The 17,831-nt window shown below is 47.8% G+C and overlaps 1 protein-coding gene across 3 annotated transcripts; it reads right to left on the bottom strand.

The window, feature by feature from the left end:
• Window positions 1-2,224: 2,224 nt before the first annotated feature.
• Window positions 2,225-16,717, bottom strand: TXN2 (thioredoxin 2). 3 transcript variants are annotated; one of them, XM_034777613.1, is made up of 4 exons: window positions 16,604-16,717; window positions 15,846-16,114; window positions 10,726-10,849; window positions 2,225-5,276 (listed from the first exon to the last, which is right to left on the bottom strand). In XM_034777613.1, the coding sequence occupies exons 2-4, from the start codon at window positions 16,112-16,114 to the stop codon at window positions 5,160-5,162; spliced, it is 510 nt and encodes a 169-aa protein (XP_034633504.1). In that variant the 5' UTR covers window positions 16,604-16,717; the 3' UTR covers window positions 2,225-5,159. The 3 variants fall into 3 exon arrangements, with proteins under 3 accessions (XP_034633504.1, XP_034633495.1, XP_034633486.1); XM_034777604.1 differs by lacking the exon at window positions 16,604-16,717 and adding an exon at window positions 16,551-16,603; XM_034777595.1 differs by lacking the exon at window positions 16,604-16,717 and having other exon boundaries at window positions 15,846-16,296.
• Between the last annotated feature and the right edge of the window lie 1,114 nt (window positions 16,718-17,831).

The raw sequence follows: 17,831 nt of genomic DNA, 5'->3' as shown, positions 1-17,831 counted from the left end.
ACGCTTGTAATAGTTAAGGTTGCAAAGTAGTTTGCATTATATCCCCCCCCCACACACACACACACATAGGTCTTCTTTTCAGATCAAAATTTTCCAAAACATTCATTTTATGAGCAGAAATTTGCTATGCTTGGTTTTTCCTCACAGGTGAATATTGACGGAAAGTTTGGGCCAAAACTATTCAGTCATTTCTGAGTTATGGCAGGGTGAAAAACAAAAAGCCATTTTTGCACAACTATATATAAAACAAAATGTTGGACTGTTACAACTGTTTCTTTTCCAGCATCACTCAACACTGGCTAAACTTTGAAAGATTAAACTTGGCATAAGAAGCGGCCCTAATGAGCAGAAAGGGCTCTGGCAATTTGCTTAAAAATTCAGATAAAAGAAACAACAGTTATATAAACATTAGAAAATACGCTCCAGCATGTGCGCCGTATAACACTCCAAGAACAGTGACTCTGCCCTGTTAGCCAGGACTGTGGAGCCAGTTATCTGTGCAGGGCCATGCGCTCTGAACCAGTGGTTAAAGCTGATCAAAGCCAGAGTGGGAGCTCACCCACTCTCTTGTCACCACAGGTCTGGGTGTTAAGTGGTGAAGCAGCAGTGGGAAAGAGAACAAATGTAGCCAAAAGAAGTTCCTGCCCTCCCCCTCCCCCCAGGAGGCCCCATCAGGCTGCCTGTGCTCCTTGTGAAGAACTGGTTTGGGAACATCAGTAGTTTTCCAATCTCTGTGTCCAGCAGGATAGAGAATCTGTGTTGATGTAACATAAACAAGCCTAGGAAGTCTGGGGGCATTGTCCCTGGAAAGTGCTGATGCATTTTAGACAATGTTAAGTTGATTTAAAAAAAAAAAAGTTTTATGCAAAAACCTTGTTTGATGTATTCCTTCTCTGTCCTTCTCCCTGGGGGAGACGGAGCTGGTGTACGGGAGGGGAGTACGGTTCTCCCACAGAAGACGAGCTGGCAGGAGATGGATCTTCACACAAGAAAGGAGGCAAATGGGAAAAGAAGAAGTGACCCCCATCCTATCAACTGCAGCTGCTCTACGCACTGGTAGAAATGGCTGTGCGCTTCCCCATAGTCACCAATGTTTAAAAGAGAGCTCCAGGGACACTCCTCCATAAAAGCAGAGGGCCATGAGCTGCCAGAGGGTTGTGGGCAGAGACTAATGCATTTTAATTTAGTTTTATGACAAATATCTTAATCATCAGGATCTCAGGTTTGGCTCAGTAGTTAGAAATTGACATGTTCATGTGAAGCTGTAGGAGCAGCACCACAATCCCGTGACAAATTCCCAAACTCCCTCCGACCTGAAGATAGGAAGCAGCTGCCCAGTGGGCTACTAGTGTTATTCCCTTACTCCAGCATCTCCCTCTTAAGGACAGCAGGCCTGGCTCCCTCCCCAGCATCCTTAAAGGGCATTTCTTCCCAAGAACGAGGTGAGATGGAGGGATGCATGCGGCCTCTCCCCAGCACTCTTGCTCTCTGGGGTATGTGTGTGTGTGGGGAGGGGGAGAAGCACATTCTCAGGCTTGTCTCCCCTCCTGGAGGCCTCACCATTTCCACCATTCATTTCCTCTAGCTGTAGGGGAGGGCTGGAGGCTTTCCTCTTTGGTGTTGCCATTCTACCTGCCTTGCCCTCCTCCTATCCCATTGGGTCCCCCTGGCTCCCATGAGCCTGGGGAAGATGACCCTGACTGCTGAAGCTGCATTGAATGACAAGACAGAGGCAACTGCTTACTACTCTGATTTATCTCCTCTGACCTCACAAGGGAGCAGCAGCTGTGGGGGAAATGAGCCACACTCCCAGACACAGCAGCTCCTTGTGGCAGGAGACCATAACTGCAGGTGAGCTTTCAGGTAGCCCCAGGCCACAGGCTAGAACGGTAATTTCCAGGACAGGTTAGTAAAAGGCTGAGGTCCTGGCCAAATAGTAGCTGTTTTCCAATCTGTAAAATGGGGATAATATTTATTTACCTACATCACAGGACAGATCGCACAGAGTTTTGCAAATGGTGTTGGTCTCTTCTGTTGAGCCTTTGCTTTGTAACCACAAAGTACTAAGTGTTATTACTAGGTGGCAGGAATGCCGAGAGGATAAATATCTCCCTGTCCTGCAGCCTCCCACAGAGCCCAGAGGGGGTGGAAGATGACCAGGGGACAACGTTTAAAGAAGGGAAGGACAGAAACATTTTATGTAAAGAGAGACACTCATGTAGGGTTTAATTTAAAGTCCATGACTCCTGTATTTTAAATATATCTGTATAGTTATAGTACATACACAGACGACTGTGGTACAGCCACTGGTAAGACAGAGCACAGCAAAGGTTTAAGAGAACAGAGCAACACCCGGCATGTTTCAAAACAGGAAGTGAAGAACACAGCAGCCCTGCTGCAATAGAAACAAAGGGAAGCATTTGAACCACTGATATGGCGAAAGCTGTTAGTGCTGTGGAACAGCCTTTTGCATTAGCCCCATTGCAACAGACCATCATGTTTAGTGTGTGTGAAAACTGCCACAGAACACCCTGAATCAGCCCATGTGCAAACCTTCCTGATGACACCAACGTAGGGAGATTATTATTAGCACGTAACAGAGACAATAAAAAAGGGATTAAAATTAAAGTCCTAGACCCAGATCTTCAAAGGTATTTAGGCTCCTAACTTGCATCAATGTCAATGGAAGTTAAATATCTTTGGGGTCAGGCCCTGCTGCCTAAAACATCTTTGCACTTCTCTGTCCCTTTCATTATTTTTCTACTGTGTCAGAGGTGTGCCCAGGCATTTTGGGACTCCAAAGGGGAATGAGATGCACATAAAACGCTACCCTCTTCCCGCCACTGAAAGTGGTGTTTCTTAGGGATGGCTAAAGAGGGAAATCTCTGAGCACATCAAATACTTGGGTACTCAGCATTCATGTTACAGAAGCAATTGTACATATACCCCCATCTTAAAGTTTGCCAGTAACTCTGTGCTTTGATACTGGAATACCACAGAAACCCTAAGCTAGACTTTTCCCTTGGAAGGAAGCGATAAAATAGCTAATTTATACTGTCTCCTATACACACAATGCAAAGTCACACTTTGTTCGTCTGTTTTTTCCTGTTCTAGGGTGATGGTAAGGCATGAAAGTTAACTATTGTAGGAACATATGATGTTGCTCCCCCATTTTTCCTGCATATGCTGGCAAATGGACAGTCTTTACTAGAAGTGAAAATACTGTAGTGAATTGCTAGGGGAATTTAAGGAAGCATGGCACTATTACCAGGATTACCTTCCATTTCAAAAAGCTGGCAGGGGCTCTTTAACGAGCATAATTGGTTAAGAATTGTTTTAAATCTCCTTCAAAAGATGTCAGATCCAGCAGCAGAGCTATAGAGCAACGCAGCAGAGCATTACTTCAGCATTGGCCCAAAGCGAAGAGTGCCCCCTACTGGGCCACTGGTATCACTTCCTGTGGTGGATCAGCCAGCATTGCCCAGCTTTGAGATAAGAACAAAACTGCCAGCAGTATTGTGGCTACAGCCCAGCACCTACAGACTTTGATCACCCCTCCTTAAAATTTACTGCTGGTTATAAATGGTAATGACACAACTGGAGGAAAATGCCTTATCCGGCTGTAATAACATAAGTGTGCTGGGAGAAGATGGAGTTCAGAGCCAAGGCAGAGTAAGGGAGACTGAAGACAAAGAGAAACAAAACGCATATAAAGGCATTAAATATTGATAGTATTCTGAGGGGCATGGCATAAATGCACTGAAATTAAGCCTCTCTGATATAAAGGAAAAGCCAGGCTGCGGCAATGGGTTTCACCCATTCACTGATAACACTAATGTGCAGTTGTTCCAAGGCGTGTTGGATGGGAGTAGTTGAGGGGAGAGGTTAGGGAAGGTGGCAGCAGCTGCTGCTAAGCAGGTAGGATGGAGGCAGATGGAAGGAACAAGCAGAAAGGGCAGGCAGAATGGGGAGAGGCAGCTGGGAGGAACTGCACTCAACTAGAGTTATGAATGTATAAACTCACTACCATCATTTAAAGGCCAGGCTAGTTAAAGTCCAAAGGTAGAGACCCCTCATAGCTTCCCTCCACATCGCCAACCTTTTTCTCAGCACCTACTCCCTGCAGCCTCTTGAACCAGAGTTCAGTGGTAAGAACAGCTTCAATTATGCAAACAGGAGTGGAAGCTCTCACAGATTGCTCATGAGATGGGGAGTAGAGGAGGGGTGAGAACAAGCTGTGGTTCATTACTGGCAGGATCCAATGTTCCTCCTCAATCAGGAGATGTATCAACTTTCTGGGTCTCAGAATCCAGCAGCACCTGAAACAAGTCCGACTAGTCCATAAGCCAGAGGAGCTGTGCTGGGAGCTGCACAGAAATAATGGTATTAAAACAAGCAAGTGCATTAAGTTTTAATACTGATGAGACACTCCCAACATTCTTAAATCCCACCTTGCACTCCTGCCCCACTGTTTCCACCTGGGGAGCCCCCTTGTCTATGCTCAGCTATCACAGTAGCAGCATCCCTTACGATTCCTCCCTCCTTGGTGGGCAGGTGAGAGTTGCCCCACGATTTCAGAGATGGGGTTTTTCTACAGAATTACACAGAAGTGATTAATAAAGTTATCTTTATTACAGACCTACAACCCCCCTCCCCCCCCCCCCCAAAAAACAAAAAAATGTTTCTCTTCATAAATCAGCAGCAGGGGAGAGTGTGGCATAGGCTCAAGGAGCCACAGAGGATTCGGACTTGTCCCAGCAACAGGAGGAAAAGGATGCAGGTATCATGGATGAAGTGGAGCAATCCCCGATTTTAACAAACCCACCCAGAGCAAATATGTGTCCATATCCTGCAGAGAGTAACCACCCATTGCTCTGGGTCTGGATAGGACAGACACTGATAAACACACCTCTAATTCAGCAGTCATCCTGCTTTCCCCACTACCAGTTCTTTGCAGACAAATGGAAGCCCAGTTCCAGCTTCTCCCACCCTCAGAATTGCTCAGGACTACTGCTGCCCAAGAGAAGAAGGTGGGCCACACCCACACACAAAAAAGGGCACAGGTTCTACAAGGCAGTTCAGTTTTGCTTCATGCCTCTCCTGGCAAGAGAGCATGCAACATGACCAAATCCAGAGGCCTGGGTGCAGGTTTCTCATGTTCAGGCTCCAATGAGTTTCTTAAGGAAGGCCTCCAGCTGATCCTCATCCTTTATCCCCACAAACTTATCCACAACATCTCCGTTCTTCATAGCCAGCACAGTTGGCACAGCTGAGACCTGGAAGGCAGAGAGGGCGCAAACAGACACACAATAAGCTATGCTGGGAGGAGCCCAGCTGCACAATGGCTTTGAAGGATGACCTGCAAAGCAAAAAAAAAAAAAAAAAAAAAAGGCTTGGGCCCTTCTGTATAATTCATAAAGGACCGAAAAGTTTTCAGGGTTTTATTTTTCCTGCTTGCTTTTGACGTTAGAAATTCAGGGCCTCTCTGGTCTAGAACAGTGGTTCTCAATCAGGGATCCGGGGCCATCTGGGGGGGGTTGCAAACAGGTTTTAGGGGGTCCACCAAGCAGAACCAGTATTAGACTCACTGGGGCCCAGGGCAGAAAGCCTAAACCCTGCTGTGCAGGGTTGAAGTCCAGGGACCTAAGCTTGTCACTTGGGGCTGAAGCAGAAGTCTGAGCAGCTTAGCTTTGTGGGGCACCCTGTGGCATGGGGCTTGGGGCGACTGCCCTGCTCCTCCTCCACTCTTGGAGAAATATTCTTGTGTTAGCTCTAGACTGTCCCGTCCCCCCCAAATCCATCTCTTTGCTTCTCCCTGCTCTCACAGGTCATAGCTTCACTGACAGCACGGTCAGAGACCACCACCTGCTGATTAGGTAGGGGAAGGAAAGCCCTCAAACTGGCAGCCAGCTACAGTGCTTTGGGTGTTACTCTCTCAGCCGATCCCCTGCAAGCTTTGTTCAAAACTAAGGAAGTAACAGTGCAAAGGATGGCACTCAGGATCAAAGCAAACTCCCCGGGGGACTCGGGGCGGGGGAGATGAAGAAACCTTGTGGCCATCTTTTGGGGAAGGCGTAACGAGACTCAGACCAGCATGGAATGGCAAGGGAAAGAATTTGGTAGTATTTTAGAACAGCCAGGCACATGCCTCCTGCTACTTCATGGCCCTTATCTGTATAGCGCTTATCTCCTGGAACGTGTCCCATCCTTATCTTGTAGGAATGCATCCTGGGAATGCATTCACTCAGCGAGTAGATTCCCAGCTGCACTGTCTCTTGCTGCCATCAGGAATCTGCCACCCACACAAATCCTCCCCACAGGAAATCCCTTAGCGATATGGCTCCTCTCTCACCAGCAGTTTGACATGAAAGAGGTTTTGTTCGCCCTGTCCCTCCCCCTCACCCATCCAGAACTGTTCCCTACGAATATCCTCCAGGGCTTTATACAGACCAGTTTTAGATAATTCAGGCACTGGGGCTCCTCCTGCCACTTGCCCAATGCCTGTTTAATCTGTGTTCTTTAGCACCCCCTAGTGACTAGTTGCAGAAGTGCAGTGTAGCCCTGGAAAGCTGCTCACTGCACATATGGTGCAGCTGATGTGCCTGTGTGTTAATTTTTCTCTTTTTCAGGAAGAAGGAAGGGATATAACGAGGAAGCACTGAGCTCGCCTTAATTATGCCCTCCTGGGGCAACGTGGTTGTTATTTTTCAGGGATATCTTCCCCATTCCTCTAGTGTAGATTAAACAGCAAGTGGAGTTACACGTGAGGCTATTTTATAGATGAGTTTGGGTAACAAACCATCTGCTTTAAAGGTCACATGATGAAAGCAAGCACTGGTCCAGAGCTGAGGAGCATTCACTTAATGCTGAGTTACAAGCCTGTGTGGGTGGGCCAGCATGAACCTCATGTGCACCTGTGGCTCAGCCCTCCATCTCCTCCCCCACACGCACGCGGAAGAAGGGGACAGCTATAGTGGCTTTCAGCTACTCTGTGCTTCCAGATGCTGAACTGCTCCAGGGGGGGCGGAGTGGCCCCCAGCATAGCTTAAAAAAGTCCCATGGGACTGTCTAACTTGCCACAGCATTCCAGGATGTCCTATGGGCAGCCCCATGCCAGGGTTTGTCAAGAACACCTCGGGTTCTGCACTGCCTGCACCAGCAGAAATCTCCCACAGACAGAACCAGGCCTGTTAGGGCCCATTTACGCCACTCCAGTACTTTTATGCAGCATAGAGAGGCCAGAGAAGAGGTGAGGATTTCACCAGTAAGTTTAGGAACAATGCAGGGAACTCCAGAAAGGAACAAGCTACTACTTGCTGAGATATCTCCAGCCAAAGGAATCCCACTGCTATCTTTCCAAAACTACCACACCAGCCAGTCTATGCATTGACCAGCAGCAGCATGGGAGAAGGGACTGCACTTTCCCAGATAGGATTAAAATGCATGCTGGCAACAAGCCAATGCAACTGAAAGTGAGAGAATCCCACACAGAGCAGAACAAAGCCGAAGTACTCCCCTCTCTTTGCCTTTGTGGTTAAGAAGGGAAGTGACAGTGGGGGGAGACCTCCTGAAAAGTGGGTGTTGGATGAGAAGGGACTGAGAATCGTAGGAGTACAAATTCTTGTCTTGTGCAGAACTGGATCTGCAAGGTTTCTAGCAGCAGGAAATGCTTCTGGGACATGTCCTCTGCTGGGACAGCCTGGAGCCAAGGGCAGGCAGAGACCCATGTGAAGGAATGCTCAGGCATTCCAAAGCTCTCCGAGGGGGTCTCTCTCCATCCACCGCAGAGAGGAAGTTGTGCAATCTCAGGCTGGGCAGCCGGCCAGGGTCTGCGTGTGGAGGGGAGGGAGAAACGTGGGAGGAAACTGGTTTCCTGGCAGCTAGCAGGGGAATTGCGGGAGTGAGAAAAGGGCCTCGAAAATCCCAGGACACAAGCAGAGAACAATTTGAGAGTCCTGGATCCCAGGTGGAAGGGCCCTCGGTTCCTGTTGCTAGAAGAGGATGCTGCTAGCAGGGTAGTTCAGATTTCCTGCTCCAGTGTAGGTGGATTTCTGACCCCCTACTCTAAACACCATAGCCTCCTCTTCTTTTGTGCGGACCTACAACAGCATGGAGCCACTCTGGCCATCCCCTCCAGCTTTTGCACTCTCACTGCCTTGGCTAGCAACTCTTCAGAGGGAGGAGCAAAACGAAGCTACTCTAACCCTGAGCTCAGGACAGCACAAACCAAGAACCAAATGTCCTCCTCAAAAAAGCAAGCCAGAAACTGTAAGGATCAGAACAAAACTCCCCGTAGCATTTCCATTTCACCATGGTCTCACTGCTGCCCAGCGAGGAGTCTGAAGCACTAACAAAAGTAGAGGTGTATCACCTGGACAGCACAGGGTGCAGGTCCACCAGGGACCCAGGATCCCCAGCACTTTCTGCAGAATGGGAATTTAACAGAGTTTGCCTGTGTCTACATTTAAGGCTCAGGAAGAGGCCCTATAATCCAGCCCTTGACTACAGCATGAATACTTACATCCTCCCCGACAGGGTTATTTGCAAATCTAAAATGATCATTTCAGTTATCCAGTTTGTTTGACAAGATTTCCCTGGGCCAAATCCCCATTAAACTGAACAATTCTCATCCCTCAAACTTCCCTTAGAGGAACAACACTTACAGGGCTGTAATTTTCAGCCTTTTTCCTAGTGCCTTTAAATACTGGTTTTCCAGTTGCCTGGGATTGCTCTGCTATAATTGTAGCAGAAGTGCTACCAGTTACCATAGCAAGGCTTGGAACAATAATGATTAATCTATTTGATCCCTAATCTCTTATCTGTGGACAGAACAATCCTTACCCAGTGCCTGGTGTACATCTCTTGGCTTCAAATACTTCATTGCACTGTTTAAGCAATCACAACCTCTCCCAGGGGCCGTCAGGGTTGGATGAAGCAGGAATCCTGGGGGGGTGGGCAGATAGGAGGTGGGGCCCGGGCCATGACCCCCCTACCCTAACCGGCTCTCCATACAATTTACAAAACCCAATGCGGCCCTCAGGCCAAAAAGTTTGCCCGCCCCTGCGTTAATCCTTAAGGGGAAGGAGCACAGCTCTCCTCTCCAAGGGGAGAGTGAATATTAATCCTTTTGCTGCAGGGTCTTATTGTAGAATACAGCAGCAGTGTTCTTTGTCCACTAGGTACTGGGGAGACACCAGGTCCCTACAACACAGAATACAAAGTGTACAGTGCTCACTTTGTATTTATTTTTCATTACAAGTATTTGCACCGAAAAAAATAAAAAGATAGTATTTTTCAATTCACCTTATACAAGTACTGTAGTGCATTCTCTATCATGAAAGTTGAACTTACAAATGTAGAATTATATACAAAAAAACTGCATTAGAAAATAAAACAATGTAAAATTTTAGAGCCTGCAAATCCACTTAGTCCTACTTCTTTTTCAGCCAATCGCTCAAACAAGTTTGTGTACATTTGCAGGAGATACTGCTGCCTGCCTCTTGTTTACAATATCACCTGAAAGTGAGAACAGGTGTTCTCATGGGGCTGTTGTAGTTGGTGTCTCAAGATATTTATGTGCCAGATGCGCTAAAGCTTCATATGTCCCTTAATGCTTCAACCACCAATTCCAGGGGACACATGTGCATGCTGATGACGGTTTCTGCTCGATAACAATCCAAAGCAGTGCGGATTGACACATGCTCATTTTCATTATCTGAATCATATGCTACCAGCAGAAGGTTGGTTTTCTTTTTTGGTGGTTTGGGTTCTGTAGTTTCCACATCAGAGTGTTGCTCTTTTAAGATTTCTGAAAACATGCTCCACACCTCGTCCCTCTCAGATTTGGAAGGCACTTCAGATTCTTAAACCTTGGGTCGAGTGCTGTAGCTATCTTTAGAAATCTTGCATTGGTACTTTTTTTGCGTTTTGTCAAATCTGCAGTGAAAGTGTTCTCAAAATGAACAACATGTGCTGGGTCACCATCCGAGACTGCTAGAACATGAAATATATGGCAGAATGCTGGTAAAACATAGCAGGGGACATACAATTCTCCCCCAAGGAGTTCAGTTACAAATTTAATTAATGCATTTTTTTTTTAAAAACGTGCATCATCAGCATGGAAGTGTGTCCTCTGGAATGGTGGCCGAAACATGAAAGGGAATATGAACGTTTAGCATATCTGGCACATAAATACCTTGCAATGCTGGCTACAAAAGTTTGTCTTAGCGATTGGCTGAATAAGAAGTAGAACGGAGTGGATTTGTAGGCTCTGAAATTTTACATTTTTTGTTTTTTAGTGCAGTTATGTAACAAAAAAAAACTACATTTGTAAGATGCACTTTCACGACAAAGAGATTGCACTACAGTACTTGTATGAGGTGAATTGAAAAATACTATTTCTTTTATCATTTTTACAGTGGAAATATTGGTAATCAAAAATAATATACACTTTGATTTCAAATATAACACAGACTACAATATATAGGAAAATGTAGAAAAAAATCCAAAATATTTAATAAATTTCAATTGGTATTCTATTGTTTAATAGTGCGATTAAATCTGTGATTCATTTTTTTAATCACGATTAATTTTTTTGAGTTAATCACGTGAGGTAATTGTGATTAATTGACAGCCCTACTGATAAGCCTTTCCTTATTATAAAGATACCCTCGTGCCCCCTCCTAGCCACCGCTGGAGCAGAGTCCTCCTGCTCCTGGCCCATACCTCATATTCAATGGCCAGGTCTGTGTGATCATCAATGTCCACTTTCGCCATCAGTACCTTCCCCTGCTGCTTGGCCACCATCTTCTCTAACCTGGGGCCCAAGATCTTGCAGGGGCCGCACCACCTCACAGGGGAGAAAAAAAGCAGGCGTTACACAAGGAACTGCCGGGCAGCCATAGTTTAGATTCACACCATTCATGGTATTTCAGAGGCAACCTGATCACCACCTAACCTCTCCTCCCTACACTGACCTTTACACTATGGGAAATTACCACAATTTAAACACCAAGGGTGAACATTAACCAACCACTTTTGCAATTGTTAGACTCAGAATCACAGTCCGAAAGTAACACAGATTTTGAGACTGTCTTCACTATGGAGCCTATGCTGGCATAGCCCCTTAGCATAGACACAGCCTACACTGAGGGTATGTCTACACTACAGCGGCACACGTATAGTGTTGCTGCTGTAGCATAGATGCTTCCAACAGGGAAGGAAGAGGGTTTTCTGCCAATGTAGATAATCCATCTTTCAGAGGCAGTAGCTAGGTCGATGGACGAATTCTTCCATCAAACTAGCCGTGTCTTACAGTGGGGGTTAGGTCGACTTAACTATGCTGCACAGGGGTGACAGTTTTCACAGCCCTGAATGATGTAGCTAGGTCAACCTAAGTGTCAAGTGTAGACCAGGCCTGAGAAGAGGAGTTTTTCTCCCGGTGTAGGACCACCACCTCCTTGAATGACATCAGCTATGCCAACAAAAGCCCGCTTCTGTTGACATAGCTGCATCTACACTGGGGATTTTGTCAGCAAAGCTATGCCAGTCAGGGGTGTGGGTTTTTGATACCCTTGACTAACGCAGCTATGCCAACAGAACTTTTAAGCATAGACCAAGCCTGGATTGCAACACAGTTTAGAGAGAGGTTTCCATAAGAAAGGCATTATTAAATCAGGGGAGGGTGGGAAGAGGCTGCTATTCAGTGTTAGCCCATTACTCTTGAAACACCTCAGTCTCCAAAGTGATTGCTGTGTTTACCTAAGGGCTCTCTTCCACAGCAAAATCACTGTCACGGAGAGGCTGTCTCTATTTAAAAAAGAAAAAAAAACAACAACAGAGACTACCTGTACCAAACTCTGGTATTAGGAAGAGTTTGAATGGAAGGCATTGGTGCTAGTCAAAGTGCTGAGTTCTTCCTCTAACTGCACTTGAAGTAATACTGCCCCATTTACATTGATCTCAACCCCACCTATCCTTACAAAGAAAAGAAGAATAAATTCCCAAACCCTTACATCATGTTTTAGATGGAAACCAGAGCTGGTTTTGCTCCCTATGCTACTCCCAATAGCTCTTGGTTTCTCTACCTGCAGACATACAAGTTGATCCTCCTTCTCATGGCCCCAGTCATCATTAGTTTCTATTTCAGTTTGTTACTCTTGTCCATTTAGATTGAGAGTTTTCCAGACTCTATGCTCTGTATTTGTACAGAACCAAGCACAAAGGGGGCCTTTATGTTGCTTGGGGGCACTAGGTGCCACCAGACACAAATGAGACAGAAAATTACTATTATAATTTAGCAGATAAAATCTTGGAATATTTTTGTTGTTAGTCAATGGCAAAATCTTTATCAATGCCAACTGCTGAGGGTATTTGCAAAGGCTTTTGCAAACAACTCATTGCTGGTGAAAGTCTTTCCCGAGTGTAAACAGCATTAAAAAAAAAAATGGGACAGACATTATCTAATTTGATTATAGATGAAGCTATGAACTTCTCAGCAACTACTTCTGGTCACCCGGGAACTAGTAGCTGCTAAAGAAAACATGAAGGTAACAAGAGGAGTATTTGGGAATGATTTAAAAATTGCATGGAGATTAATTTGGAGGACACAGATCACTTGTAATACACAGCTTTCATGCAGCAATTTGTTTTAGTTGTCTGTTTGGGCCTAAATGTCAATAAAGAAAACATAACGAGTTTGTGCAGCACATTTAATGCTAGCAAGTATCCTTATGACACAGTAAGGAGAGAACCTCATGAGCCATAATGGGAGAGAGCTGAACTGTAGGGCAGTAAAATGTAGCAATAAAATAGATTCTGGTGTTTGTCGCTGTAAGACTGTGGGCTGAAAAAGGTGGAAGCCAAAATAACATTAAGTAAATAAAAGGCTTACTAAGACCGGGGTTGTTATGCTTGTCCATTCTGTTACTGTGATGAAGTGGGAATCTTCTGTAATATTCTTATGAATGATATGCATGGCAGTGACTTACTTGACTAGGGATTGCCACCCTATAGGTGTAGAGCAGGAGATATGAGGTGTTGGGTCACCTAACTGTCTGGGGCAGTATGAATGGATCCTTGAAGGGACTGATCCATATCATTGGAGGATCCAGAAAGACTATGGGAATCCCAACAACTGAACAATTGACAGTGATCCACAGAGAACTCCACACAAAACTCCGGCAGGTGGAACATGTGAACTCGGCAAGAGGAAGACAATGGACCAAGAGATGAGAAGATGCTAAGATACAAGCTGGTCTTTGGAGAGACATGGGACTGACAGACAAAGAGACAAAAACATGGAGAGAGTGGAAACGGATTCCACGGCCGCTTTGCTGGCTGATTGCACTGGCTTGGCCAGTATGGATTATGTCTTAACCTTTAATTCTCTATGCTAATTTAAGGACTTTCCAGTGCTGTGTTACATTTGACTAATAAACCCTACTCTGTTTGGTGTCACTGCAAATACTTGCTGAGGTGCACTGGTCCTGGAAGACAGGAAATGTCTCTGATAAGGAGTTATCTAAGTTGGACTTGCTGAATAGAGCTCTAGAGCCCAGACACTCAGTTTTGGAGACGCTGAAGTTGTGTGGCCAACCTTTAAGGAAGAATGGGCCCCCTTAGGGATCTGGCACACTGACAAGGTTCCTGTGTGTGCGTGTGGTGGTGGTGGTGGGGAGGGGCGGGGGGGGGGGGAAACAATGCAGGATCATGTGCCTCCCCATATTTCTGCCAGGGGTTGCTAGCCCTGCTCCGTCACACGGGATGGCTGGACCCCCTCCCTGTCAGGCAGCTGCTGGGGGGGCCAGTGAGCTGAGCCCTGTGGGGAGAGGCAGGAGCAACAGCTGCGAGCTGCAGGGGAGGGAGGGAGGACACCTGCCTGGTGGGGTGCCATGACTCAAGCTATTCTGGGGCAGCCAAACCTTTAAACTGTGTCCCCCACCCCAATCAGCTGGTATATGTCATCTCTGGCTGCAAGGGATCGTTTAAAGCTGGGGCATAGCACAGATCCCATGGATCCATGACAATTACACAATCTATGTTAACATCTCAGTGAAATACCTTAAGCGTTACGTTTTGTATAGCATTCTGTATTGTTGACCAAACTTGCTAAAACCTTATACTAAACTCAAGAGTATTTCGCTATGTCTGCACTACAGAGCCGATGCCAGCACAATCCCTAGTGCAGAGGCAGCCTACATGACAGAAGATTTTCTGGTGGTGTAGGAACACAACCTCCCTGAATGACAATACCCATGTTAACAGAGAAACTCTTCCTTCAATGTAGCTGCTTTTACACTGGAGGTTCTGTCAGCTTAGGTGCGTCAGTCAGGGGTGTGGCTTTTCCACTCCCATGAGCAATGCAGCTATGCGGATATAACTTTTAAGCATAGACAAAGTTTAGTTCTGTGTCACGCAATAGCTTCTGAACGCTGCATTTGATCAATTCCAAAACTCCAGGGAACGTTCTAAACATCAATGGCCAGAACCCTATTGATTTTGTGGTAAAAATAAATAAATAAATCAGGAAATCAGAAGGGCCAATGTGGGGGACACATGAAGCCCTGCCAGCTCTTTAGGCCAGTCACAACCACTTTTGCAATTATCTACAGCTCAAAAGAACTGGTTGATGGTAGCCATTAATGTCTTCCAGCATAACATATCCTGTCTCATCTCTGCTCATTCTCCCAATAGAATTTAACACATTGATATCCTGAATGACTTCTCTCCCAGAAAGAAAAATAATGGTGAGGAAATAGGGCTGTGCACACAGCCTCTGGCATGGTGGGGGACCCTGGTATGTGGGGAGGGAGAAAGGGAGACACAGAGAGCTCCTAGTTTGGGAGGGAAGGTGGGAATAGGGGCCATGGGGTAATGAGGGTCCACATAGAATTCTTGCCACGGGGGGGGGGGGAGAATGGGATACTGCAGGATAGATAAGAGAGTGATGGGGGGGGGGCCCACACAAAACCCCTGCTGAGGGGGAGGCTGTGGAATGCTTTGGAATGGGTGGAGGGAAGAATGGGGGAAAATGGAGAAAAGGGGCCACACAGAGTGTCTGCTATGTAGGGAAATGGGAACAGAGAGCTGGGGGAGGAAAATGAGGGGCACACAGTAACCTTTTGCTGGCAAGGCTTATTCTGTTCTAGGAACCGGTATGAACTATACTGACAAAAGTGCTTTTGTGGAGATAAAAGCTGTCTCTCCACTAAGAGGGTTTGCCGGTATAGCTAAAGCGGCAAACTTGAGTAAGTGTAGTTCTATATGAGGCCAGGTCCAACCCCTCCCCTCTCATTCCTGATGGCCGTCCCCGGGACCCCTGCCCCATCCAACCACCCCTTCTCCCTGTCCCGACTGCCCCTGGAACCCCTGCCCTTGACTGCCCCCTGCTACCCCATCCAACTCCCCCTCCTTCCTGACTGCCCCGTCCCGGGACCCCTGCCCCATTCAACCCCCTGTTCCCCCCCAACCACCCCGCCCCCTATCCACGTCCCCAGCCCCTGACCACCACCCCGAACTCCCCTGCCCTCTATCCAACCTTCCCCCGCTCCCTGCCCCCTTACTGCGCTGCCCGGAGCACCGGTGGGTGGCAGCTCTGGAGCTGGGCCATGCCGTTGCCACCACGCAGCTCAGAGCACCCGGTCAGGCTGGGCTCTGCAGCTGTGCTGCCCCACGAGCTCACAGTCCCGCTGCCCAGAGCATTGCACCCGGTGGCGGAGAGAGCAAGCTGAGGCTGCAGGGGAGGGGCCGGGGGCTAGCCTTCTGGGCCAGGAGCTTGGGCAGGATGGTCCTGCAGGCCGAATATGGCCTGCAGGTTGTAGTTTGCCCACCTCTGCAATACTCACTGTGCATGAAAATCTACCACCACCGGCTTTTGGCTGTTCACAACTCTGTCCTGGAAGTCAGACCCATCCTGGATGTTAAAGGTGGCCCTGCAGACAGGTGTGGTAGAAAACGTCCTAATGGAAGCAGGTACAGTGATCTGGGTAAGAGGGACAACTGATCTAGGGTAGCATGGTGCTGCTGACACCTTGGAGAGGATCGACACAAGTGGCACAGAGAGCTTTTGGGGGGAGATGGATAGAAACCTCCTCAGCACGAGCCTCTGGGCCATCTGTATAATGAAGGGGAAAAGGCATTTTGGATCAGCCCATGCCATAGAGTAAAGGGGAGCAGAGAAGGAACATTTCTGGATATTATGCTTCTGAACAGCTCTCCAGCTCCAGCAATTCCACTGCTGCTTCCCTCCTGTTTCCTACAGCTCAGCCAATGCCCCTCCATGCCATCCCTCCCCACCAGTGCTCCTTCTCCATGCCCTGCCACCCCATCTGTGCCATGCTAGCCTCCCAGTGCTCCTCCTCCTTATCCACAGCCCCCTCCCCCCCCATGCCAGCCCTGCCCCCATGCTTCCCCTCCCCCACCGTGCCAGCCCTGTTCCCCTCCCCCACCTTGCCAGCCCTGCCCTCGCGCTCCCCCTCCCCCACCGTGCCAGCCCTTCACTCCCCACTATCCCCCGTGTCCCGCGCCCCGCAGGCGGCCGGCGCAGTCACCCCGCACGCTGGGCCCAGCGGCAAAGCACTGTCCCCAAGTTCCCCGCACTCACCTTCTCGGCGGCGGAGGTGACGCAGACGCTGCCAGGGAGCTGATTGGCTAGGGTGGCGGAGGACGACCCTGAAAAACGGATTGGCTAGGGAAATAGAATTTTTCACGGCTTCCCGCTGATTGGCCCTTGAACAGCAACTTCGGGCCGCTGTTTTCTAAGTCTGGAAGATGATTGGCTGGCGAAGATGTCCTTCAGGACCCTGCGCGTAGTTCTAGGCTTTGGTTGGCTACCTTCAGAATCCAGGGTGGGCTCCTGGGTGCGGATTGGCTGCTGAGAAGGGCTGTTCAATAGCATGACCCTTCTACCGTCCTCCACCCACGAACTGCCGAGCTCGGCAGTGCCTCCCTCAGCCCCAGCCCCACCCCCACCCCCACCCCGTGAGCATAGGGCGCGCGCCTGCTGCATCCGCTGCGCGCAGACCTTGCACGGGGCGGGGGAGAGCGCAGCTTGTGCCCCCTGCCCGGCCTCACAGCGCACACCCTGCCCTGGAGTGGGCCTGGCCATGTGACACCTTGCTGGGCTGACCAGGTAGCAAGTGTGAAAAATCAGGACGGGGACTGGGAGGTAACACAGACGCCTACATGAGACCAAGATATCAGCACTGTCCCTATAAAATCAAGACATCTGGTCACCTTACACTGTGCCCCCCTGAGGCCAGTGCAAACCAGCTCACAGCGATGGGTCAGTGAATCGAGGAGGCATTTGACAAATGGTTCCTGGTCACTACGACTAAACAGCTTAAAGAGGAGCAGATGCATTGCTGCTGTTGCTTAATTCACCCTGCTCCTCCTTTAATATTTAGACCTAGAAACGTGGGCCTGGATGCATCAGTCAGGACTGGGACCCCATTGTGCTAGATGTACAAACATAGATTGTCAAATTCAAGTGCTTCAAAATCATGAGTCAGGTCCTAAAAACAATAAGTTGCTTAACAATCCCAAGTTTTTTGTTTTTCAATATATAGTGGATTCTTTTTATTTCCCTTTGTGTTTCTGAGCCTTCTTTTCAAGCTTTGTTTCACAACTATGACTTTCACTGACTAAAAAGTATGCTGCAATTCTGATGCAGACTCTTGAGTTCAGGAGATGGAGGTTTAAGAAAAACAAAACCTCCATAGAACACCCACACTAAATGATGTTGGCAACCCAAAAGTGTCATTCTTCCTTATGTGTCAATACAGAACCTAGTACCCCACCACAGTGGAGTATGTGCAGCATCACAAGTGTAG

The sequence above is a fragment of the Trachemys scripta genome, chromosome 1 (assembly GCF_013100865.1).
Source record: "Trachemys scripta elegans isolate TJP31775 chromosome 1, CAS_Tse_1.0, whole genome shotgun sequence".
Taxonomy (NCBI): domain Eukaryota; kingdom Metazoa; phylum Chordata; order Testudines; family Emydidae; genus Trachemys; species Trachemys scripta.
This window is presented reverse-complemented; position numbering and strand designations above follow the sequence as displayed.

Coding starts and splice junctions, on each gene's coding strand:
- TXN2 (XM_034777595.1), bottom strand. CDS start 16,159: ATGGCATGGGCTGATCCAAAATGCCTTTTCCCCTTCATTATACAGATG. Junction 10,850..15,845: donor GTGGTAGATTTTCATGCACA/GTGAGTATTGCA, acceptor CTCCCCTGTGAG/GTGGTGCGGCCCCTGCAAGA. Junction 5,277..10,725: donor ACCTGGCCATTGAATATGAG/GTATGGGCCAGG, acceptor TCTGCCTTCCAG/GTCTCAGCTGTGCCAACTGT.